General features: G+C 35.5%; 1 protein-coding gene across 1 annotated transcript; it reads right to left on the reverse strand.

The window, feature by feature from the left end:
• Positions 1–503: 503 nt before the first annotated feature.
• Positions 504–27,869, reverse strand: LOC138329561 (xanthine dehydrogenase/oxidase-like). Its single transcript, XM_069276636.1, has 35 exons — positions 27,656–27,869; positions 24,548–24,626; positions 23,591–23,648; positions 22,891–22,987; positions 21,890–21,998; positions 21,536–21,662; positions 21,204–21,265; positions 20,867–20,914; positions 20,183–20,245; positions 19,672–19,804; positions 19,207–19,377; positions 18,909–18,985; positions 18,368–18,461; positions 15,599–15,705; positions 14,301–14,479; positions 13,977–14,130; positions 13,553–13,730; positions 12,970–13,148; positions 11,938–12,057; positions 11,389–11,610; positions 11,007–11,070; positions 10,594–10,663; positions 10,127–10,214; positions 9,613–9,699; positions 8,703–8,894; positions 7,878–8,023; positions 7,144–7,225; positions 6,709–6,804; positions 6,123–6,251; positions 5,472–5,546; positions 5,259–5,311; positions 4,585–4,699; positions 3,783–3,869; positions 3,175–3,342; positions 504–1,347 (listed from the first exon to the last, which is right to left on the reverse strand). The coding sequence occupies exons 2-35, from the start codon at positions 24,593–24,595 to the stop codon at positions 1,195–1,197; spliced, it is 3,831 nt and encodes a 1,276-aa protein (XP_069132737.1). The 5' UTR covers positions 24,596–24,626; positions 27,656–27,869; the 3' UTR covers positions 504–1,194.

Genomic DNA, 27,869 nt, shown 5'->3' on the forward strand with positions numbered 1-27,869 from the left:
CAAAAACAAGTCCCACGCGCAGGTTTCTGCCTCCCCTGACCCGTGGTGACCTTAAGGGGACTGCCGGTGACTGTTTTTGCTTGCTTGTAGTGTGTACTGTTTGTTATCATCGTGAAAATGGCATCAAACCGAAATCTGTATGAAAACTACTTTTATAGATGGCATTTGTTATAACCTACTATCAAAATTGAGTCAAGTTCGAATCCTGCCGGCCGTCGAAAGGTTATAGGCTGATAAAGTAAATGTTTAAGGCAAAACTCTCTGTCTCACGCTTTGCTCTTCATTACTGCCTAATATGATGTGAATCCATGTTCTTGTGTCGTGCGTCAACATAAAGTTATCAAACGAAACGTGTCCAGGTATGCAGGCTACTTTATCAAGTCAGGTCATTCCTCCGGAAAGTTAAAGTAGGTCAAGACAGGAAGTGATCTTGTTATGGAAGTACATTTATTAATTTATATGCAGTGCAGGTGCGAATGCAAAACTAACTCATGACAAGCAAATATTTAAACGACGCTTTTTAATTTGATAAAGTGACATTTTAACGCTATTATGAAGTTATTACTAACAAACCAATGGTATAACAATAGCTATCATTAACATTTGGTAACATCACATAAACATTTAAGAGTTTGCCAATGCTTTATTGGACGAAATCTTCATTAGTTAACAGACTGAAAATGATTATCTATACGGAGTAAGACCACATTTGATGGACCAAACTACAACATAACAACATTCATGCATACATAACACGGTTGTGTATGAGGGAGTGTGTATGTGTGTGACTGAACAAATTATTGGATTAAAATTCACAAGAATTGCTCCATTACATAACAATAAAGTGCAAGGTTATCTTAGACGAATAATGGGGAAACCACATTCAGCATTTATTTAAATTTTTGAAATAAACAGTATATAAAATACTTTGAATTATTTTTGTGTTCTCCATTAGCAGATACTCATTGGTAAATATGCTCACTAAAATGACACAAGAGAAGACAACTCTGTATAACGAGAAAACAAAATATCTTTTAGATTGTAAGGTATATCTACGATTAGCCATAATGGTTATACATTTGAAGTGATATATAGATATGCAAAGTCCACTTCTTTAAAGAGCTATTACTACCATGTAAACATAGATATAAACAGTCATATGTTTTTGATAATAGTCACTTTAAGTCACATCCTTTACGGACATGCGGACCGTATGACTTCCGCTGTTAGAGGAACGTCCAGCCTAGTTACGGGAGGCAGTCCAGCGTCTCTCCTTGCGGTGGTGATAGCGTCCCTCAGGGCCAGATAGACGGAGATAGACAGGAGTAATGGTGGTTCTCCAATTCCCTGGGGTAAAACACAAACATTAAAAATTTAACATCGTTACATGAACAACGAACCTAAGAAAAATTTCTTGAAACTGTTTTCATTATTTATCTGATAAGCTTTAGCGATAGATTAAGCGCTATATTAGAAAACATTAAAGGCTACCTACCTTTGCGAAACAAAAATTCAAAGTTTTTTAAAAGCAATAATATACGAAAACGTTTATCAGTGGTCTAATGCTAGGTTTACACTATGTTCCGGCGATCACGGTAGCCCCGTTTGCCAGAAACGTGGTGCGCCGTGGAATTTTGGCTATTTTTGTCTCCGTATTCAAGTTGAGGTAGGTCTTGTGAAGTTTTGCCACGATCTTTTACGGATTACGTGTTGGACCGTGGATACAGCGGAAAGTGCTGTTCCCGGAGGTTAATGGTACACTACGGTCTTAGCACGGTCTATCAAGGATACCACTACGTTATCTCTAGTCCTGTTACGATCTGATGAGGTCTGCTACGTTTTACACGTTTTGATCAAGCTCCGATACGTTTTTCACGGCCCGCCAAGGCTAACTAAGGACGAAAGTCTGATTCCGGGCTTTTTTTTGGAGCAAATGAAACAATATTTATTGCCGAAAATGTCATTTCAAACACGTTTTAATTACACAATGAGTTAAAAGAAAAGAAAATCTTAACTATATTTGGTATAAAAATATATAATTATCATAGCCAAGTGTTTCTACGCAATTTTTTTCTGTAATGGTTCTCACTTAATCTGCCTTTTACAATAATAGTTTTGGTATAATTTGATGTTTTAAAAGTGTTTGATAATGATTTTTTCTATCTATCAAAACAAACAATTACAAAAAGTAGCAAAATGAACCAGGCAAGGCAATGATACATCTATCATATATTGCTTGCAACGTAAGACCGTAATAGGACGTAACACACCGTATTACGTCGGGCTTTCAACCACTTCAAGCCGTGATGTGCCTTTACAGAACGCATCAAAACGGCTATCATCCACCTTGGCTTGCCGTCAAAACCTTGACAAACCTGGACAAACCGGAACAAAACGTGCAGTCAATCTGCAGCAACCTTGGCAAAACGTGGTAAAAACGCAACAGAACGTCACAAAACTTGAAATCACCGTGAGATTCCCGGGAACGTGCTTGCTGCCCGTTCCACCACGGACCGTCTGGAAGTTTTGTTACGGCCTCGTACGCGCTGTTACGTTTTGTTACGTCAATGCCGTTTTATTACGTCCTGTGGCGTTCACCATCTGTACCGTGACTGCCGTGGCAAATTTTTTGACAGTTTAAAAATCTGGCACGGCATCCAAGGTAATCACGACCGCTCACGTTTGTCTATCACGTCCTACTGCGTTGTCTCACGTTGTCTCGCGGTCACCACGTTTTGTCCACGGTGGCCTGAAACGGGGCTGCCGTGGCCGCCGGGAACATAGTGTAAACCTAGCATAAGAGGATATAATAACACCAACCAAATGGATATAATAACACCAACCAAATGAAAGATTAACATAAAAAACCGTGTTATGAAAATTAGCATTACATTTATTTTAACTAAATTGTTAAGAATGTGGTGGTAAGTGTAGTATTAACGGTAACTTTTGTGACTTAATAGAAATATCAATTTTATCAAGTTCGTTTTACATTCCCATTCAAAAAATTATAAGCCGTTTCGTAAAAGTGGTTACCATTTTTCCGTCACATTTCTTTATTGCAATTTGTACATTAAACATTTTGTTACAATATTCTTTTTTCGTAATAATCGATCCAATAACTTGTTCAAATTGGTTTGAGGTTTGCTTGGGCATATATTTTGTCATGGTTACCTTCGATGAATACACTGCTCGTTCGTTTGGACAATCCTTCAGCAAAGACACTTTGATTTCCCGAGGGATATCTTTGACATTCGGAATCTTGTATTCAACTGGTCCGGAAACGTTATACCGGCCATCGGGTTTTACCTTGATCTCTTCTGACGTCATCCATCCGTATCCCTACACCAATGCAGAGTAGGGAGTATTAATAACAATCTTTGAACAAGCAAGGACAAAAACTATATGATAAAATTAAATGATTTAAAAAAAAAACTTCGAAAATTGGTTTTCGAAGTAAAAAGCATTCATGCATAAATCATACCAAAAAGTTCAAATAGAAATATTTTCGTTAACCTTTTATCAAGAGTAGCTTCTATATTATCATGTCAGTGGGCAGTACGGTACATCTCAAATTTTTTACATGTATATTTCATATCATCGCAACCAATTGTTCTACAACATATTTTTTTACGTTAGTGCTTTCTTTTTGTACTTTATGTAAGTATTTAAGGCATTTTGACATAGTACTTAACTTTAAACTAGATGGCAATAAAGCAATATTTTGACAAGATCACATGCAGCTTTACATTCGATCGCGAGTTAGGTATACTGAAACGTACCTGTACAAAAGCGCCCTCTATCTGCCCTATATCAATTCCAGGGTTGAGACTTTTACCGACATCCATCACAATATCGGCGCTTAACACCTTCAATAAAACAAGTAATGGAAAAGATGATATTATTATATTTATTTATTATGAAGTTGAATTTTCGGTAGACATACACTGTAGGGGTCGTGTATAAAGCAAGCGATTACTTTCTCTAAAAAACGAAACATAAATTTTATTTCTTTGAAATAAAATTAGAGGTTAGTTTTGAACTTCTGTCGTAGATAAAGTGATGATTTTCATACATGGAAAGAAAAAGAAAAATACAATGTAATATTGTCGGCTAATTTTTTCCATATTCAAATAATTTCTGAAATACTGTCTTAGAAACGTTCAACGAACCTGGTGTTCCCCTGATAATACGTATTGGTGTTCCCATGATAAAACGTATTGGTGTTCCTCTGATAAAACGTACCTAGTGTTCCCCTGATAAAACGTATTGGTATTCCTCTGATAAAACGTATTGGTGTTCCTCTGATAAAACGTACCTAGTGTTCCCCTGATAAAACGTATTGGTGTTCCCATGATAAAACGTATTGGTGTTCCCCTGATAAAACGTACCTAGTGTTCCCCTGTTAAAACGTATTAGTGTTCTGATAAAATGTACCTAGTGTTTCCTTGTTAAAACGTACCTGGTGTTCCCCTGATAAATCATAAATGGTGTTCTGTTTCAACGTACCTGGTGTTCCCCTGTTTCAACGTACCTGGTGTTCCCCTGGTAAAACGTACCTGTTGTTCCCCCATTAAAACGTACCTGGTGTTCCCCAGTCAAACAGTCTATCTCCACGAGAGAACAGCCCGCGCCATAGGTATAGTAGTTAAAAGGCTCGCCTTCTTGCTTCTCAAAGTCACGATGATTGGTCCCGACTCTACCAGCGCAAAAAGTGTTATATTTGAGATATACTCTTAAACAAGTTATTCTTTAACATTGACAAATTTTAATTATCTATTATTAGGCAGAATAGATCAATCATGACTGGCTTATAATTCGTTACCAAAAACAAAAAGAATTCAACGGAAGTGTATGTGTCACCTGCACAGCATCACAAAAATAGTTATTTACAAATGAAAATATTGTTAATAATTAGGCGAAGTTATCAAGTCCCGCAACTCTTTGCAAATATTGATAAATTTTTACCAGTATCAAACCATACCGAAGATCTCATTAATATAAAGCAATATACCAAATTGTGATGAAATCGGACAATAAATTCTATGGTTATCGCACGGAAACCATTTCCCGGACGCCGACGCCGACGACGCCGACGACGCCGACGACGCCGACGACACCGACTACGCCGACATTATGATACCTAAATGTCGCCCTTGGGTTGCAGGTGACACAAAAATCAGTTTTTATAATTAAGATATAAGGTGTTACGTCCGCCTTTATTTGATCTTGTTCGATTACAGCAAATATGCACTTACCTACTTAAACCAGTAGCGGACAAGTTGATACGTTCACTGAAAGCTTTCTGAACCTAAAAAAGAAACCTTAAAAGTCAATATTTATTCCATTAAGACTGCATTTTCTAATCATACAGCTTACTCAGAAGAAATGTAGAATGTTTAATCGTGAAATTATGTAACATCAGATATTATCTCATTACAGAACATTATAAAATAAGATATAATGCATACCAGATCGGTCCAGCACATTTCAGTGTTCTTATCTTGAAGTGGATCAAGTCTTTCTCTCAACGTTGTACAAGCATTCTATTAATAAAACATACCATATATAGTTTCACTACTGTTGACATATAAAAATATATTTTCAAAGACATCTGATCGAAACATCTAAGTTGAGGACTACATACAATAAAAGCAAGATATGTTACTAAGTCTCGTCAGATCAGATTTTCAACGTTCTTTTATATTACGGCGTCATCTGATTTGGACTCTTCATGTGACGATATTGCTTCACAGCACATTCTGATATCACATACTTAATACTTATCGCAATTGTCACGGTTTGATGTCATTTAAGTACCAAATGAGCTAGGATAACGAATTCTTTTAAAAGTACATCATCTATTAAAATACTGCATTGTAGATATACTTTTGTACATATCGTATTTTGCCACAAAAGAGATTTTGACCCAAACATTCTCGTTGTACAGTTGTAACATTACATTTGGTGTACGATATTTATTGCGTCGCCCATAAAGCACCATTGAGCTAAGAAAGCGAAATTATATACATTTATTGGAGAGGCTAGCCTTACTTTTGTACATATAAAATTTTGTCACAAAACAGGTTATAGCCCAAACTTTTTTGTGTAGTAGTACTTACCAATACGGCCTCTCCGAACAGGTCAGTACCAACACTGGCTGCGGTCGGTACAGGGTTGGGGGTAATGTTGGTTCCGGTTTCACTAATGTGTATATTATCCACTGGTACTCCCAGAGCCCTTGAAGCAATCTTAATTAACACATTAAAACATTCGTTACGCAAAACTTCTGTTAGGACAAAATAGCATGTATTTCTTTATAAAATGTTTGAAGTGATGGTGGTCACTAACGTTTTGATTAAGGTTTATTGTGAATATGGTAATTTATTACAACTGATACATAACGTCATTAATTATGATCATATATTTGATTTAATAGTTTTCGTCATCACTGCCTGCTGAAAGCTCATTAATTTATAACGACATATCATCAAGATAAAAGGAAGGATTGATAATGATTTGATGTGGATAATAAGTAATCATCGCCATAACCTTTGTAAGTCTTTAAAACGACGTTAATCAATATAGATAAAAGAAGGGGATTTGAAAATGTTCAATAATATATAATAATTAAAATAATCCCTTTAGTAAAGTCTCAATGTATGTGACAAAAAATACGACATCATTACGTCGGTTAGGTATGCCTACTTGAATGGTCTTGGTGTAGAGACCTTGGCCCATTTCTATTCCTCCGTGTGCGATCAGCACAGACCCATCCAAATACACGTTCACAAGGGCACAACCCTAATAATCAAATCAAAAATTATATTGAAGAAATACATATTAAACTGTTAATTATACATGAACAATTAATGTCCAATCTCGCCAACTTCAACCAGCGTAGATCGATCTAGAACTTATGATAGGTGAGTGCAAAACAATATCATACACTAGAGCACTATATTCGGAAATAACAAGGGAATAAATTATGATTATAAGCGTATCTACATGATATTATACAGTAGAAAGACATTTTTTATGATTATATCAGGATAAAAAGTACCAATTTATCATACAAAATCGCATGTGGTGCAATTACATTTTCTTAATCAATCTAACATATTTCCAAGAGTATACCAATACCTGATTGCTGGATCGGTTGGGGTAGGATATTGAACATTTACATGGCATTATAGCTAAGCCTCTCTTCCTAGATTCGTGTGACCTGTAAGAAAAGGAAGACAATCTCACAGCGTCTTGTTTGTTTATTTAAATCATTTGATACTGTAAACCATGTTTCTATTGCGGCTTCTAAATTTCACGATTTCTATGACGCATATTTCACAATTGAATGGGATTACGTTGTAAACATATTCGCGGAAATATATATATCTTGCACGCGCGACTTACTTTCGCGAAAGGAAATCGCACGCGAACGAAAATGGTTTTACAGTAAGTCTTTGGACAAGTTACATTTTCAATTCTTCGAAGACTTAAATGAATTATTTATCTCATTGTCATGAGTATACCTCGTGTACTACATTCTGCTGAAATGAACTTCAAATGCCTTTACATCCATAATTCCAAATAAGTTGGTGCCGACTTGAGTTATCACTCTTTATTCAAATAAACTTTTTTGAATACATCGATAACTCGAAGTGTTAGCATGGTCTAGTCAACTTAGAGTGAACGAGTTTTGACTTTAACGTGTGCTTTTGTTCTTACAGTAAAATCTTGCTTGAATCTCATAAACTAAAATAAATACAACATGAACCACGAAACAAATAGTAACAAATTGAAGCTAACATTATAAAAGGCAGAACAGAATATTATAGGACGTATAAAAGTCGATAATATCCATAAAAAGTACTTCTTACTCGTTAAATTTTTGGACTTGCTCCTTTTTCTTGGTAAAGTTGCTCAAAACCATGCATTCATTCCAGCATTTCTCTGCAGTAAAGTTTGTCACAACTGTATTATAATGTGTGGTATCCCCTTCCTTGTACAAGTTCGTCGATCGAATCTTAAAAACAATGATCATTTAACCATGTAATATCAGACTTCTGCTAACGTCAAGTATTATATTGATATCGTATTTGCCTTAAAGTTGTATGGTATGTGACTTGCTGTATTTTTGGCACAGAGAATGTGTTAAAAGTGTTCTATATATTTACCGATTTTCGTAAAATTCGTATTTGCAAAGTTACCAAACAATTAAATTTTAATATGTGATATGACTCTGGAAGTTCCGATCTATACGGGTATCGCCATTGTCGGTCACGTGTTGCAACTCCTTTTTTCGATATTACCCGAAAGTATGAAAAAACCGTGGACTGTGTAGGTTCTTTCAAAACGTGTGATATTTCATGCGACATTTACCACATTGCCATTGGTATAGTGATCTGAACCATCATATGTAAGCATCCATATTCAGAAATTTTATGTTTTATGACTCACAATTTGTGAAGATGAAAACTACCAGAAATATAACTTTAAGCTACACTGTTTATATGTTGCTGACTCCTGTATTGCTTAGAATATAGTGAAAATGCATAAAATGAATAAAATCATGTTGTTGAATTTAACCCTTTTAAATTCAATTGCCAAGACTTACAAAATCGAATAAGTGTTTTCATGTCAAAATCATGTTGTTGAATTTATCTTTATTATAGTAACACATGACTAGAAGTAACCAACACTACCTGTTCTGGTGAAACCGTAAGGAGGATCTCAAAATCTGCAATGAGTGATTCAATAATGTAAGCTCCTTCTGATGTCCCAAATGCCCGGAATGTAGTGTTGGACGCAGTATGGGTCCTGCATACATGTCCCTCAATTCTATAGTTGGGGATCTTGTAGCATCCGTCAGCGTGGAACATGATCTTGTTGATAATCTTCAAGTACCGAAACCAAAACATATCGGCATCACATACGAAACATGGACATCTTTATATTTATATTTATATATATTATATTTATATGCTTTAACTAATTTCAATTTCTACACATAACATTGAGTAACAACCCAAGTTATGCCAACCTGCGATAAAACATTGTAAATAACAATTGTAAATAGTATCAAAAACTGTCATTCATACTTACAATTTTGAAAAAAAAGTTTCCAAACAATAGTCCATTAAGGAATCAAATTTGTAAAGAATGTTTCGTGAAAAATTATATTTTTAGGCTACCATATATATGTCACAATGAAATAGAGCAATATCGATTTTGAACAATTTAGTGTAATGCAGAATTTGCACGTCTGCCATAATCATTTAATTGAGAGCATATAGGAAATCTAATGGCGCAATGGTATTATAGCCCAAAAGTTCAGGCGCAAAATAAGCCTGCTTAAATAAATCTACTACTACGATATATATGTTTACAGAAATTAGGAATACCGTAGTTGACATAAAAAGAAACACATGCATGCCAAGTGTAAAACATTATGTTATACCCTAGTCTTACCACCATATATAGCGGGTATCTGATGTGTTATCAGCAAGATCGTCAGAAAATTCAGACTGGCTATACCCGTGAACAGTATACAAATAGTCGACCTATCATTATGATATCATATGTTATATGAAATAATGTATGAAGATAGTTTACCCCGACTGTTACATCGGCAGAATATCCAGCATCAACGTACACCTTCAGTTTGATTGCGTGTATCTTCCCGTTCTTTTTAAATCCAGCCTTCAAAGAGAAACATATCAAGTATTATCACATCCGTGTGAAACTTAAATCATTTTTCTTTATAATTTGACATAGCCATTTTCTTTTTGATATATAAAAATGGACCGCTTACTCGTTGTCATCGAAACCTACTTTACGATGGTTTTCCGTGTTAAGTGTCTCAGCAAACACTTATCCAGCAACTCAAAGTGTTGGTTATTGAAAATATATCTCTTTCCCATATTACTTAAAATTCATAATAAATACAGAGTGATAGAAAGTTTACAAACCATACTACATCTTACTTCCCATTTTTTTACGCACATAACTACAACTAAAGAAAATACAAAACAATGATTTATATAACCTGGTACCGAAAATAAAGCGCAAATACGCGGGAATTCGCATCTAATTATGAGAAGGGCCTCTAATGCTATGGCTAACGTACTTTATATTCCACCAGAAATGGATTACGTTTCCCTGTTATCATGAAATCTGTATATCTGTCCAATATACAACGGGCAGCTCGTCCGGTTCTGTGAAAAATAAAGTAAAAACTTTAGTTTTTTGTTTTAGAATAATATAATAAAATCCACTGACGAACTCTACAATGATCAATAAAAGATCCAGTTAAATAAGAAAATTGTAGAATTCTTTTAATTGCAATACTTGAGATAGTATCACACCATGATGAATTCCGGGATTCGGGATTAAACTTCAGTGTTTCGTTTGAAATCGGTTATATTACTTCAATTGTCTAAGTTGCAATAAAGATGATGAAAATCAATACATCTAAAGGGGAAATAACCAATTCTCAGAAAACTGAGTGGAGGTTAAAAGTTTTCCAGCGTACGATGATAATCACAATTGTTGCACCCTAAATGCGTTTTAATTTCTAAATAAACGGCGTTTTACCTGTATGCTGCTACTGCGGCCGGTCCACACACATACAGGGGTCTGCTGTTCTTACCCCCGAACGCTCCACCTGTAGGTAGAGATCTTATATAGAGGTATATCTCAATGAACTAGCATTATTGATTAAATGTCATGCTTGATGTAACTATCTCTTTTTTAGTCGGTATACCAGGAATATTTCACTACAACTTCGACAATACAGAAGGAGAAGGAAAGATCATGATCTAGGTTATTAACGTCCGGTACATATGTTAAGGATCATAGGTTTAAAGTTGACATAGGTTTAAGGTTGAAATAGGTTCAAGGTTGACATATATAGATTCAAGGTTAACATAGGTTCAAGGTTAACACAGGTTAAAGGTTAGCATAGTGTTCAAGATAAGCATAGTGTTCTGCACCATCCGTGTACTCACCAATCCGTTTAGTCCTCAGGGTAACACGATTGGCTGGTATATTCAACAACTCCATAATTGTTTTCTGTTATAAAGTGAGGGGAAAATCTTAAAATCGTTTCTACCATGCACTAATGATCAGCTTTTGAATGGTATTACAAAGTATCAAATGCTATCGTTTTGAGATAAAATACAAATTAGTACGATGATGAAATAGATATATTTGAAAGGTGCAATGGGTGTATTTTGAGACGACTTTACCCAAAAACAATAAAATTATATCGTAATCTGCGTTTGAGATTTAAAAGTAAAAAAATCGTATTTCTTGCAATATTGCGCAATTACAAGATCATTTTTATATGTAAAAAGCAATGTTACACCAGATCATTTGCAGCACATTTACCTGACAGAACTGCTGCATTTGGGTTGTGACAAACACTTCGAGTTCACGGTCCTCGTGTGGGATAGCGATGGATGCATTAGGTTCCATGTACATGTGTTCTAGATGGCCCGACTTTATCACGCCCTCTCGTACAACGTCACAGTTTTCAAACTCCCTATCAGGATCCCCACACTGCACGGGCTTGTAATTCATAGGTATGAAGGATTCCTGGCTGATCGCATCCTGTGGTTGAAATAATTACATCGGCATTAGCAATATATATTAAGTTCCTTAACTTGTCATTATTTTGCTTGGATATACTACTGCAGGTAGTTCTTATTTAAATTAAAGCAAATTGTTCCTCGATAGTTTTGCAAATGCTAAGAAAACCAAAATTCAATTGTGATATCCTTCGAACTGGGGCACAAACATAGAAGTATTCCAGCACCCCTACCATTAGAACGCGATCAAGCACCTTATATTTTGATATATATTGAAATGATATAATGTAACAAATTATGAATATAGACCTATATATTAATCAGGTTAAATAATTCGAATTGATCTTACCTCTAGAGTCAAAATAGCAGGAAGATCTTTATATTCGATCCGCACTAATGCTGCTGCCCTTTTCCCGGCCTCCTCCGTATCGGCCAAGATCGCACCAACGGGTTGACCGTAGAAGTTTACCTATTGTACAGAAACAGACACATTTCCAGTTTTATGAGAAGCTCTCAGCTTAAGGAAAAAAGCGAAACTGAAACTTCTTCACAGAGAAGCATTACATATGTTAAGGAAGGTTCTTTAACATAATATTTGTTTGATGTTTTCCTGTGAATAAGAAGCTGATGTGGGGGAATTAGGCGATGAGGAGGAGGAGTGAATTATTTATATAATGTGAGACTAAAGATGAAAAAGGAGTGAATTATTTATATAATATGAGACTAAAGATGAAAAAGGAGTGAATTATTTATATAATATGAGACTAAAGATGAAAAAGGAGTGAATTATTTATGTAATATGATACTAAAGATGAAAATTGTTTTATATACTGATGGTGACAGGTGTGAATAAAGTCTAAATGGCTAAATGAGCCTTAGGAGCTAAATATGGAGATCGATGTAGTGTTTGACGATGAAGACTGTCTTAGGTGCTGGTGATCGTTGTGACTTTGAGTTTAATGAGGGGGTTAAAGGAAGAGATTTATTGAGGTTGGTATTGAGATTGATTGTAAGAGGCTTATTACAAAAAAGACTAAGATTTGCATGTTGAATATCGTAAACTGGTATATATTTGGCGTCGGAAAATTTTGCCGTTTTTGTATCAAAATAGGTTGCCTCGATTTTAGTGTCTTAAAAAGGCGTTAACTTGTGCTCTGTAATATTTAGGCGCATATCTCTGATCTGAACGAAATATAATCATTATCACGATTCTGACTTGTGTTGAATAACTCACAGCTTTTTGTAGCTTTCATACTGTTAAAAGTAACAAAACGTACACTAGGTAAACATTAATGGACATATTAATTAGGATATTACCATGTGACCTACCAAATCTAACCAAAGAAAAATAAATCAGCATTCCCTCAGATTAAATACAAACCTCTGTATTAGCAAAAAGAACATCGTCTTTCAGAGCGATTCCGATTTCGTTCTTCCCCGGAATCCAGCTCGAATCCATATAATCAACAAAACCAGGAACCTTTCTGGCATCAGTCATGTCTATGCTTAGGATTTTGGCATGTGCTTTTGTGCTGCAAACGAGTTCGACCCAGACCTCACCTGAAATCATGTCATGAGGTCTCTAACCTTTCATCTAATTCTAATTTCTAATATATCATATAACCATCAATCAAAATAAAGACTAACTAACTTCACAAATTATTTCTTCAGTGCAGTCTTTGCATTTTGTGGGATAAATGCAAAGTTTACATTCGAAATCGAAAAAAATATATTCGATAAAGATATCCTTCTGGATAATTGGATTTTTTTAAAATTTTAAGTTTATTTTTTATGTTGTTTGAGGGGGGGGGTGCATATATTGGATGCCAGGTCACTAAAATGATATTTGCTAAAATCTTACTTTTTAATTTGACAAAACCAATAATAAAAATAGAATAAATGAATCAATAAAATAGCTAGGTATTCAGAATTAAGTTTTAATAAGTATAAATATCCTTGCTTACCTTGCTGCCGTGGCATGTCCCCAACAAACGTGGCGTTACCTGTCACCAGTGACGGGCCCCCGACAATATGGATAGGTTTACCGACGGCGTCATGGTCAGGTTGTGTAGGAGATGGGGCCTCCCATACCTGTGTACCTTTACTGGTACCCCAGACACGGCTGTCAGCCTCAGCATCTGCCTGCAGAAGTACACAACTATGGTTAAGATCTGATTAAATGCATGTTTAGGTGAACAATGTCTGATCGTAAGCTAGTGTTTATGGATGTTTTGAGTCGTTGAGGAGTCCGATGAATAGCAACAAAGGTAACTATATCGGATCAATGCATAGCGATTACACATTTCGGAATAAAGGGAAGAATAACATGACATGTACCAGTTTGGTTTTGCTTGAAATACAAAACCCGTCAAAATTGATACTATTTACCTTATTGGCATCCACGGCTATATGGTTCCAAAACTTGCGGAAAAATCCCTGTGCCAACTGGAGTTTGTTTTTGTTTCCACTTTCACCTTGAAGCCGTCTAAGTTCATCAGTGAGCACATCTTGTATATTTCCAAACGTTGTAGCGTTTAATTTTCTGCAAATTAATTACATTATTTCGGTAAACTTTTGTAAATCATAATCTTGGAACTGTATGTGTCAATCTTTATCTTGTGTCGATTTTATCATGTATCACTCGTCAAGGTTTAGATAAACACAGACAGAACAAGTTGTTTATATCATCGGATTATGTGCCTTGATACTAACTTTCCAACGAGTAGTTTGGCTGTATTAGGCGCGGATCTGGATATTTGTCCTATTTGGCCAAAACACAGACTGGCTGATGCCACCGTTTCCTCTGTCAGTGCAATGTTGAAGCATGCGTTAGCTAAGGCGTAGTCAAAACTTTTCCTCTTGCCTTGTTTATAGTAAAATATTTTGTTATTCTGAAAGAATACAAGAGGCCCATGGGCCTTCACGGTCACCTGCTATTTGTTACAAATTAGTTATGTCATTTACTAACCAACTGATGTCGTTTGTTCACGAAACAGGAACATATACTTACACTTATAGGTCTACATACAAAGTTTCATTAAGGTTAGTGCATGTTAACTAACATTATCGTGTACAATTATTTTGCAAAGAACAATAACTCCGCAATTAATTTAGAGTGGAATCAAGCTGATTTTTGAACTCGTCCGAGATCTTTCCAATGTTAGTCTACATACAAAATTTAAATTAAGCTTGATGCATTATTACTCAAGTTATTGTGTTCACAAGGTCCAATCATAATTATTAGTGCAAAGGGCAATAACTCCGTCAATTACAGTCGAATCAAGATAATTTTCAAAATTGTTCGTGATATTTCCAATGTAAGTCTATATGCAAAGTTTCATTGAGTTCGGTGGATATTTACCTAATTTATCGTGTTCACAAGGTTCAATAATGTTAATTGCAAAGGGCAATACATGTTAGTCTACATACAAAGTTTCATTAACCTCGGTGCATATACATGTATTTACAGTTTTTGTTATTGTGTTCACAAATTCCGATAATAATATTCAGTGCAAACGCCATTAACTCCTTAAATGACCGTCGAATCAAGCTGATTTTCGAACTCGTCCGAGATCTTTCCGATGTTAGTCTACATAAAAAGTTTCATAAAGTTATTGCGTTCACAAGGAAATGTTAACGGACGTTGCACGACGCACGACGCTCGACGACGGACAAAAGACTATCGCAATAAGTCACTTTGAGCTACAATCAATTAACCTAAAGTTATAACAAAAGAGGACAATTTGAAAACATAAAATGGTATAAATGACGTGAGACTTTTCAAAAGGTAAGTGTGTCTGGAACAACACAGACTCAATGAATGAAAATAATAAGACAACTGACTATAACTTCAATTTATTATAATTATGGACTTATCATGCACCAGTGTAAATATGTGTTTACACATTTCTAAAAACATAACATAACTGAAGTTTGATACATATATTCCTAGCCTTACAATGGTTGTCTACTTTGCAATTCTTTTGAGGATACTTTTTCATTTCTTTTACCTTTGGTGTTGGTATCCGAATCGTCACCATTACGTCTGATCTTTTTAGACTACTTTTCCAAGGTCCAGAAATAAAATCTTCGTTTATTGAGACTTCCAACTGTCCATCTTCAATTTCATTTTTTTTCAATTTTAGAACAAAAGTTGATGGTTATAATAAACAAGAGATCCCAGAGGGATCTTGGCGCCCACCAAAGAATGATCTATGTCTGACAATGGAAAGAGGGATCTTTTCTCTGCTTTTCAAACTTTTGCAAACATACTACATATAAAATTTGAGACAGATCGCTTGAGTACTTTCTGAGAAATAGCAGTAACAAACTTCAACTATCAAAATCCAAGATGGCTCCTTGGCGGCCATCTTGTAAATCGATCGGTCCCAAATCGAAATATGCACAACTAGGGCCATAGAGGAACCTATATATGAAATTTGAGACAGATTCATTCAATACTTTCTGAGAAATAGTGATAACAAACTTTAACTATCAAATTCCAAGATGGCAGCCTGGCGGCCATTTTGTTGACCGATCGATCCAAAAACGCATTATGCACAACAAGAGCCCTAGGGAAACCTACATATGAAATATGAGAAAGATCCCTTCAGTACTTTGTGAGAAATAGCGATAACAAACTTTAACTATCAAATTCCAAGATGGCAGCCTGGCGGCCATTTTGTTGACCGATCGATCCAAAAACGCATTATGCACAACAAGAGCCCTAGGGAAACCTACATATGAAATATGAGAAAGATCCCTTCAGTACTTTGTGAGAAATAGCGATATTAATCTTTAACTATCAAAATCCAAGATGGCTGCCTGGTGGCCATTTTGTTGACCGATCGATCCAAAAACGCATTATGCACAACTAGGGCCCTAGGGGAACCTACATATGAAATTTGAGAAAGATCCCTTCAGTACTTTCTGAGAAATAGCGATAACAAACTTTAAGTATTAAAATCCAAGATGGCTGCCTGGCGGCCATCTTGTTAACCGATTGGTCCCAAAATGCAATATGCACAACTAGGGCCCTAGGGGAACCTACATATGAAATTTGAGAAAGATCCCTTTAGTACTTTCTGAGAAATAGCGATAACAAACTTTAAGTATTAAAATCCAAGATGGCTGCCTGGCGGCCATCTTGTTAACCGATTGGTCCCAAAATGCAATATGCACAACTAGGGCCCTAGGGGAACCTACATATGAAATTTGAGACAGATCCCTTCAGTACTTTCTGAGAAATAGCGATAACAAACTTTAAGTATCAAAATCCAAGATGGCTGCCTGGCGGCCATCTTGTTGACCGATTGGTCCCAAAATGCAATATGCACAACTAGGGCCCTAGGGGAACCTACATATGAAATTTGAGAAAGATCCCTTCAGTACTTTCTGAGAAATAGCGATAACAAACTTTAACTATCAAAATCCAAGATGGCTGCCTGGCGGCCATCTTGTTAACCGATTGGTCCCAAAATGCAATATGCACAACTAGGGCCCTAGGGGAACCTACATATGAAATTTGAGAAAGATCCCTTCAGTACTTTCTGAGAAATAGCGATAACAAGAATTGTTAACGGACGGACGGACGGAAGGACGGACGGAAGGACGGACGGACCACGGACAAAAAGCGATTTGAATAGCCCACCATCTGATGATGGTGGGCTAATGAAAAAAAATAATTATTTCAAATACTTTTATTCTGAAGTAAAAAAAGACGATTAAACTTTTCAATGATGATGATAATGTAAAGTAAATAAAGTTTGTTATTGAAAAAAAATCGAATTCGTATGATCCTGTTTCAATGGCTAAAATCACCATTCGTCGGCGCTATATCATTTTTAAATTTCATTGTAATTTTATCATTCGAACATATGAATGAAAAATATCAACAAATATTAGTACATGAAAAATCAATACAATGTTATATTCGTTAACTAAACTATAAAAATCAATTAGTAAATAGCGAATAAATCAAACAGCAGGTACATTTTAAAGGAGCAACTTCATCATCATTATGCCAGCATGCTTTATGCCAATTTTACACTAAAATTAAAGAGACAATTCACTCAGGCTAAGTCTTCTACATAACCAAGAAGCAAAATATGGCATAAATGTATTGTTGTACATTTCTTATGAAACATATAATATAAAATGTTGACAAATTCCACGTCATTTTTTAGTATTTTTATTGATACTGTTGTAATTACAAATCGTTGATCAATATGATTAAACAGGTACAATATGTACGTTGTACCCATACCCGAGCCAAAGTCACGCACGTTAAACAAATGAACTACATAACCACTGTGGAGATGATATAATGATTTTTCATGCAAGACAATTAACCTAATAAGGTAAACATACTGCTGTAAGAGCGATTTGAGCAGTTCTAGACAAAAGTAGCATTACTCTACGAGCAAGGGACTGGGTTCGGCATACAAGATGTTTGACCACAATGTGTAATGGCGGACAGCGAGCGAGTTTGAACATCTCACACGCATTTCACCACCATGGGATTTTCTGACATATCACAGTAAAACCGGTTGATCTAATTTCTTTTAGAACTGGGTTTTTTCCGATATATGTACAAATTTTAATGTTCTCTCAGAATGAATTGTCCCTTTAAATTTGATTGTACTAGAATAGCACATTTAAATTATTTGAAGAATAGAACCAACTTGTGTAGAAGAAGAAGCAACAATTATCATATAAATTTCAATCAAATTTGGTCGGAAAAGTATTGAAATATAAGATTATCCAAATTATCATATTACCTTCTGATGCAATCACCGCCTTGGCCCCTAGAGCCATCAGTACAGGGTAAAGGTCAGAGCGAGGGTCACACACTGCCAGATGGCCACCAATGGTCTGGTAATTATTAATGTACAGACATATACTTCAAAATTAAGTATGGCTTTGATAATATCACATACGTCATTCAGAAAAATAAGATGTAAAAAGGATCTTTATACTTCACTAAAGGTCTGCTCCATGATGAATATTATTAACCATTTGACATTCACGTAATTTCGCGAGAGCGTACTGCTTCCGCAAAATGTAAAAGTTAAAATCATTGCCAAAAATTGTAATCTTTCTGGATAAAAAACGGAAAGAAACATATACTTGCTAAAAATATATGTTAAAAAATCGTAATAATGACTATCATATTGTACCTACAATCTCCTAAGCTGACATATACACATAATTCCGTAAATTTTCTATTTTGTATTAAGATCTCTTTCTACCCGCACCGGAATCATAGTCGAATCAAACACACACCAAATATATCCATCCACCTGAGACGATTCCACTTACCCCTGTGTTCTTAACTTGATCAGAGCCTAACCATCGAACACTATCCCGAAGTGCCTGGAAGCATGTGTTTTGTCGACCTATAACAATGTATTACAGGTAAGTATTACTATTTTAGAATGTTTTTCAGTGTCGTTAATGATCAAGTATACACATAAATAATGATTTAAATGATCCATAGAAAACATTCTGTAGATTTGCAACATAAGCGACTTATAAGCAGTTTGATATACTTTGTATTGAAGAAGAGAATATTGGATAAGACTGTTTGCCTCTCTCATTCCATAACATTTACTAGTACCTGATTCGTCGACTGCAATTATCTCATTTAAACGTTTCTCTATAGTAGACAGTTCAACTGCTGCGCCCACCTCCAGGACATCGTTCTTTACAGTGAATACCTTCATCTCCTGTACGTGTGAACAGCAGATCAGTGTGCCCTCCGTCAGGTGTCCTTTCTTCAAACCGTAACCTGGAAACGCACGTTTTAATGAACATTCTTCAGATGTAAATCTCGGGCGATTAGAAGCATTTTTCAATATAAAACATGTTATTCTGTTTTCGTATATTACGGAGTTATCTGTTCTTGAAGGTAGATATTGATTGTGACGTCATGTGTTAGCAAGCGTAATGTCATACATGTATATCTCACAGAAATCGAGGTGAGTTTCCCTCACAAAATGACGACATCACAAGGGTTGCTAAACGGACTCACCTGAACATGTATGGAAATACAACATTTTTTAATAACATATACAAGACTTACTCATAGCGGTTGCCCCCATGATCAGCCTGGCGCCTGGAATGTCCCTCATCAGTCGTACGACTTCCTGTAGACTGGTGGGACGGATCCATATCATATCTCGAGATACAAAGCGTGCAGTGTTGGAACCTAATGTCTGATAACACATCATAAGATGGTCAACAACTAAGTGCATTTTTATTGATCTGAAACCTAATGATTCTTGTATATTGATAAAGTACGCGATCACTAAATATCAAATCGCAAAAGGTATTCAAAACCATAACATCGACAGACATATCAATCGAAACCTTTGGAATACATTGAGTATAGGAAAATTGTTAACTCTGTAAAGAGCTATAAAATATTTTAATGAGTTCAACCTTGCATTTGTTTTATACACTTATCTTTTTTTCTCATTTTTACGAAAAGTAGCGTATGCATCTGCACGACTGTCAATGGCTTTATTTGATCAATATAAATCAACAGTATGCAGCCGTTAATTTAAGCCAAAAAGTTTACGAAGCCATCCTGCCTTTAAATCAGAAGACACATCCCAATCATCAGTAAACTCCAATCCAGTGTTGACTTTAGAAGTCTACAAATAAACAAAAATCTCTTAATCAACTGTCTGCTTGAAGTTTATTTCAGCATTGAACTGCATGCCGTTGTTAATAATGGAAGTTCGAATGCCAACTGGATAACGTCAAAAACGCCAGTTGGTATTCATACTCCCATGTTTGCCAACTAAATGCAGTTTGATTTTATGACAAACTCTCTCTATACTTTGCATTCAATACATTATCGTCAAGGACGGAAATACCATTTCAACAACCTATCTTTTGTGATCGATGGAACGTCAAAATAAACGGATGGAAGTTCATGCGATGAACACTACAGGTTACATAGTGGGATTGCAATGAAAATGTAAACATGTCAGGATTTGCATAAAAATAAGTTTCTCTATTCACTAAAATGAAAATACTAATTATACTAAATGTTATAAGGAAAATGATACAATCCAACCATAATTTATATGGTAGGATAAACACGTTTGTTTAGGAATACGCATTTCAGTACTTAATCCTAATAATTTTTTAACTGACTTTTTATCGATCGATTGGTCTCGAGACACTGCAATAGTAATTTCAGATCAACTATAGGATTCGTTACAGCTATCCCTCCTTATATATTTGATAATATATTATTCCTTTCTTACCCGAAGTTCACAAATATCTTCAATGTCACCACATTTACCTCCGCTAGCCTACAACAGAGAGATGTCCCCTTTGAAGCTTTCACCTGGTATCGGGTTCTTTTTGAGGTTCACCAGTACAATATAAAAAGACTATATATTTTGCGCTTTAACATTTTTATAATGTAAGACATATCTGTATATGATTATATATTTTGCGCTTGCAATATTTGAGGTAACGATATCAACAAAAACATTTTAATCGACAGTTCATAACAAAACGAATAAATAATCTAAAAGCATATTTCTATTCCCCATTTCATACAACTTTCTAATATTATTGTCCTGATAATCAAAGTACCTTACAGAGTGGCTTGAATGATTCTAGTATTGATCTGTATCCGGTACATCTACACAGATTTCCTTAAAAGCAAAAGAAAACAATCCATGAAAGGCAGACTCTTCACTAACCGAGACTCGATAATACATGTAATTAAGATCTAAAGAGAAGAAAGCTTCATCTTTTATGTAGTATTTTCGTGTTATATTTTGATCCATCTCTCTGTGGATGTGAAGGGAAGTAATATAATCTTATCTAATGACGAAGCGAAAGAAAGGGAAGTTACTCTGATACATCAATATGTCGATTTACGGCTGTGATGTTACAGTTTTGGCTATCGGGATTAGCATTACCCTCTAGAGCTTGTTCCAAACGTTCTAACGACGGCTCGCTGTCTGTCTTTGATAATGTGACAGCAGACATTACCATGCCCGGAGAACAATATCCACACTGTATACCATGACAGGACACCAGCCTCTCCTTCAAAGGAATCAAGCATTCTTAAATCTTAAAATTAGCAGCAAAACCATATTTAATGTTGACAAAATTCAACTACATCAATGTGAAAGGTAAAAGCATTGGCTTAATTCCAAATCGTTCATTGAAACTTATGTACTCAAGTAAACAGATTAGTTGATACATGTAATACCAGATGGCATAAAGCATGTGGTCTGTTACAACACTTATACAAATGTTTGTGATATTACCTGTATCGGGTGTAATCCGTTTCGCTGACTACCAACGCCCTCTACAGTTGTAATGGCAAATCCATGGAGATAGCAGATAAGTGTTATACAGGCATTGATGTTTTTAGTTCTGTTTTGTTAAAGGAAGTTATTATTCGCCGTGTATCAAGTTAACTAATACAAATCATTAAACAAAGCTTGCTGATAATGACACTAGCGCAAAAAGAGACAGACTTCAAATAATGAAAATATACCGAGAAGTTCTCATATCACTACATCGCAGATATTGATTCTCGACCAATCAGTCGGCTCTGTTTTATATTTAGTTGTTACCAATACGCCAATAGAAAGGCGGGTTCACGTGAACCAAACCCGCTGATTGGTCGAGAAGTGAAAATCCACATATATCATTACCACACAGTGGGCAATAAGAGGGACAATGAAAACACATCCTGCAATGGTATGCTGCCAATGGGAACAGTTTCAAATCAACGGAACAAGTAAGACGACTATATTAAGCTACATAAATAACAGCTAAATTGACGAAAAGAAAGGCATACACAGCACAAATACGTCGCATTTATATTGGTAAATATGGCAAAGTTGTGTGTTTAGTTATATTGCATATATTGATATATTAGTACAACAGACATTTTCTCTGTCTTTTTCATGTCTAGTGTTAAGAGCAGGAGTAACTCAGACTGATATACTGTATAACATATGATATTCGCGTGTACTTTCTTTCGTGGTTGAGATCTTCGGGATCTATCTTGTGGATAGAAATATTAGAGGTTAGCCGATAGCACAATATACTGACTATGATACAACCACAATTTCCGTTGTTTTACATTCGTGGTTCAAAAACAGCCACAAAAACAATATATATTTTATATCAATATATATTTTATATTATACAGTATAATGTGCTAACATGATTAGATGTTGATTATGTCATGAAATAAAAATATTTGAAATAACTGTGATTCACAATTGCTCACAGTGTGTATACATGCAAAGGATACTGGATGGCGTCCTTTGTTGGGTCCCACCATGACACCATCACTGTACACACACCACATCCGCCTTGGTCGCAGCCATTCTTCGTCCCAGTCAAACCAACCAATAAAGGTCAAGAAATGTTTTTTTTTTGTGTGAATTTTAACAACCCTATGCTTACATGTTTATAAATGTACGCAATACCTCGTCATGAACGTCAACTACATATCCTAACTTCTTCAATGTGAAGGTTAGATAGGACAAACATTTTCTACTATAACCTCTATGTTTTATTTTAGCATGTGATTATAATACAACTTAATATTTATAGCCGATCACTTTTCGGGGCGATAATTTGTCTGGTTATTAATACAAGTAGCATAAAAGTTGAAAATCATACTTCATTTTTGATATGTCCAAATTGTATTTTGTCAAATTAAGACGAAAAAGAACGAAAATACGTACTCGGACTATAATGCTTTACCATTATCTATCTAGAAATCTTTTGATCTACAATATTTCAGCTTAGGTGATTAATGCGAATTTCAAAATCCATTGGCTTGCAATATTATGTTTTGTTCTGTCATTTGAAATACATCTAAGTTGAAAAAGATACAGCCAAAAGAACACACAGGTGATTGCATAGCTTAGAGTTTATTGTGAGGAAGGGGGTGTCTGTAAACATGAGTCGATATATCTGAATGTGACTTTATATAGAAAGGATACGTTCATTTCGTAAGTACTTGAGGAGAGTGGTGGATGGATGTGGTGAAGCGATCTCTTTCTGCAAACAAAAGGAAACCTTTGTATACTTTGTATATCTGGGTTCTACTGTTCTAAATTAGCGTAATCAGTTCGTCAATGAAATCTTAATTTCTTATTTGCTGAAAAAATTGTAATTATATCATCATTAGGTACAGAGTGTATAACTTTAACTTCTCAAATCACAATCATGACAATTAAGAGGAAATATTAGTCCTCAAATAAAACCTTAGTTTTAACCATTAGGATTTTCACGTGGTAGATAATTTTTATTTAAGATCTGAAGTTAAATTTTCTTTGCAACCTGTGTGAATCCACAAACATTTTGTATAACCCAATTAAAAATGTGATATCAATATACATGTATGCTTATGATTATTTTTAGACTATCTTACTAAATAAAATACGTTTTTATGTATCATTCGGTTGATTTATCAAAGGATTATTTTTGTACTATTGCGACTTCACGATAACATCGGCTTTTTGCATTATTTTCGATTATTATAGAAGTATAAAAAAGAATTAGACAATCGGAGAGTCAGATTAAGTATGAAAACAAAATATGAATTACTGTATAATGAGTTACGTGTGCTACTCGCAAATTTTGGCATCCTTACCCGAAAACATGTTGTTTATTTTTCGCTACTTCAAATTTTCGCTATTGAAGAACAAAAGTTGAAATTAAAAAATATATACTGTATCATATATCGGGTTTTCCTGTTATGACAAAACAATAAGTAACACCGCAGACGATAAATGTAATTTGATTTGTACTGAGAATAGTAAAATTACATATTTATAATAGAACCAGGTGTTCCATAATTATAAGCGTTTTCCTTTACACCAATGACACTCGTCATAAACTGTAGGTCATGTCAGGCCAAGTACCAAGACAGTTACTGTATCTCTTTATAGAATTACCTTCACACCGTTAACGTAGAACTGGAGTGTATTTTCTTCTTTATCCATCTTCAGGTGAGGCAGCTTTACCGATCTGAAACTTAAGTCGGTAATAATACAATATTAAATGAGTAAATGAATAAATGTTGCGCCTTTATTACATTTAAAAAAGGCAAATGATGCGTATCGCATACAATCCCAATAGGATGCATCATCATCTTGCAGAACAAAAGAACAAATTATAAAAAAAATGATCACTTCTGCTTATGACAATTTTCCAAATCAATGTATAACATCAAACTAATTATCAAACTGTACTACAGGACGTCGCAGGATTAAATCATACGGAAGAAAAGATTTACTATGAAAACGATGATAAACCACTCTCTCAAACATATACAAAGTGCATGACTTAACACATGGATATGCAAGTAAGTGTAAGAACTAGAAAACAGTTTTGTGCACTGATGGGAAAATACTTAAATGGGTTTTACAAAGATATGTACGCAGATAACATCTTTTTAAAAATAAAAGACATGAAAAATATTCGACTGACTGCTCCAGGCTCTGTCAGCTAACTTTCTATAGTCTAGCTCTGTCAGTCACAGGGACGTGGCACGAAAATTTTTAACCAATAGTATACATATATATATTATAGTATCAAGGGTATGAACTCGGCGGTCGAGAAAAACGGAACTATTTTTTTAAAACCGTGATTATTTTAATAAATGGTTTCTATACAACATTGACGGATATCTTACCTTAAAGAGAAATAATTTATCTTTCCATTGATTGCTTGGTGAACAAAATTGGCCAAGTATTGACGAAGTTATGGCTTGATGAATCGGGAAATTTACGAAAAATATGCTAGGTAGACATTTCCCTGTCCGGTCGAAATGTCGTCTCGGCTCTAATGGGCACATCAAAAACCAAGCCAAAATCACAAAATCTACGCTTGTGGTGGTAAACAGTACCCATAACTGTGTTCATCCACAATCTCCTTTGGAGGTGTCATGGCCCGTACTTTGTAGAAACTCCATTTAAACATCGTATAGCTCACTTACTTTAACCGTCACCGCCATGTTAATTTTTTTTCGGAACGCTTCTCGACTTTACATATCGTGACTACATTATGCAAATTATGTTATGTTGTGCTTCTCGCTAAACTCGAGAAGCGTTCCGAGAGAAAAACGGACATGGCGGTGACAGTTGAAGTAAGTGAGCTACACGATGTTTAAATGGAGTTTCTACAAAGTAAGGGTCATGACACCTCCAAAGGAGATTGTGGATGAACACAGTTATAGGTACTGTTTACCACCACAAGCGTAGATTTTGTGATTTTGGCTTGGTTTATGAGGTACCCATTAGAGCCGAGACGACATTTCGACCGGACAGGGAAATGTCTACCTAGCATATTTTTCGTAAATTTCCCGATTCATCAAGCCATAACTTCGTCAATACTTGGCCAATTTTGTTCATCAAGCACTCAATGGAAAGATAAAGTATTTCTCTTTAAGGTAAGATATCCGTCAATGTTGTATAGAACCCATTTATTAAAATAATCACGGTTTTAAAAAAATGGGTCCGTTTTTCTCGACCGCCGAGTTCATACCCTTGATACTATAATATATATATGTATACTATTGGTTAAACATTTTCGTGCCACGTCCCTGTGCTGTCAGTGTATTTTTCGTGCTCTGATTACAATCAGCCCCAGTGTGCTTGCCCTGGCATCACACAACCCAACCTAATTCTTCATGTACTTTATTTGCTATCCCCAGCAGCACACAATTCAACCTAGTTATTGCTTCCAAGCATCGCAAAACCCTCCCTTATATTTGGTCATGTTGTTGTCCACAGCAAAAGGTCCTCGCTGTAATATTGTTATCCCCGCATCAAACAACCCAAACTAGTACTTGCTCTTATTTCTAGTCCTGTCTTAGGTTGTCTTTCTATTGCACAAACAAAAGTATTCATAATTATCAAATGGGATACCAATCAAAGACAAAACACTTTTGTCTTATGTAATGACAAAAAGGTGGAGTATTGAATTACCATATAATTTCTTAAACAGAAGTGATCCACTGTGCAGTTATGGCATCTATATATATCATATAGTTTCACTTGTGCTGTATGTCAATACGCCGATTCCGGGATACAAGGAACTCTTCTGGGTGGGAGGTAGGAAACGTTGATTTGGTCATGTGACCGCGAAAAATTTAGGCGTCATGGCGGTGACACTTATAGGCAGAGAATACCAATGTCCGGGTAAAGGTCATAGGCGGTAATACTTGCTCGATAACGGAACTAAGATAAACTGTTATGTTTTGTGTTTCTTATTTGTTATTGATTTTTGGGAAAATACACCAAGGTAAGTTATGGAATATTTGTGAGTGAGACGTCAGATACCGCTGATTTCCAACTGCTAGGCGACAGCTCCATTTGATGCCGTAATTTACATGTCATTTCCTTATGAAGTGTCTAAATTCAATTTTCGTGCATATTTAGATTAAATTTAATACAATATGTTCCGATAAATAATGTTAATTGTTCTATCATGATATGTAATTTTCCACCCGTGTTCAATCATTACATATGCCGCCATTTTGTTTCAAATGTGCCCTAAATTAAGTCACGTGGTGATGAAAGTCACATGACTAAACTGGCTAAATGTTGTATCCCGGAATCGGCGTATTGTTAGAGCACATACATATAACACGGGCACGTGTGTTGAATGTCATCACACATACATAAGATACGGGCACGTGTGTTGACACACACATATAAATAATACCTAGCGTGCATGATGTATGTCAACACACATACAAATACAACGCGCACTTGTGCAGTATGTCGACACACATACATGTAACACGGGACACCCGTATTGTATACAAATACACACATGTCAACACACGTACATCTATAACTGACACGCATGTTGTATGTCAACATACATATAACACAGAGTATCGACGCTATCATGTGTGTTAACACATACACCAATGACCTTGTATCGCCACACACATATGCGTTTCGAATTCACGGACATTCGCCTGGTGTGTTCGGTAGTTACATTAAACAAATCAAATGATACAACTGTTATTCTTACGTTTTGTGTAGAATTACCTGGCAAACTTTGTTTAAAGGTCTATCCTGTTGTCACGTCCTCAACCCCGGTATTTTACGAGTAACCATATGCATGCATCCCATTGGTGATCGAGCACACACAAACTGGCTAACTTCAAAAGTTATAAGCCTAGTGAGCAGTGAAAACTGCTCGGATGTATTCAGTAACACTGCTGATCCCCTCGACTACTATTTATGACCTTGTGTGACTCCA

Source organism: Argopecten irradians, chromosome 8 (genome assembly GCF_041381155.1).
Source record: "Argopecten irradians isolate NY chromosome 8, Ai_NY, whole genome shotgun sequence".
Lineage (NCBI taxonomy): Eukaryota > Metazoa > Mollusca > Bivalvia > Pectinida > Pectinidae > Argopecten > Argopecten irradians.

What these genes read in the sequence shown, in the direction of transcription:
- LOC138329561 (XM_069276636.1), bottom strand. Translation starts at nt 24,595, where the DNA reads ATGGATAAAGAAGAAAATACACTCCAGTTCTACGTTAACGGTGTGAAG. An exon ending in GGACATGCCACGGCAGCAAG is followed by an intron (nt 13,149 to 13,552) that starts GTAAGCAAGGAT and finishes ACATGATTTCAG; the next exon opens with GTGAGGTCTGGGTCGAACTC. An exon ending in TAGAGGGCGCTTTTGTACAG is followed by an intron (nt 3,343 to 3,782) that starts GTACGTTTCAGT and finishes GCATTGGTGTAG; the next exon opens with GGATACGGATGGATGACGTC.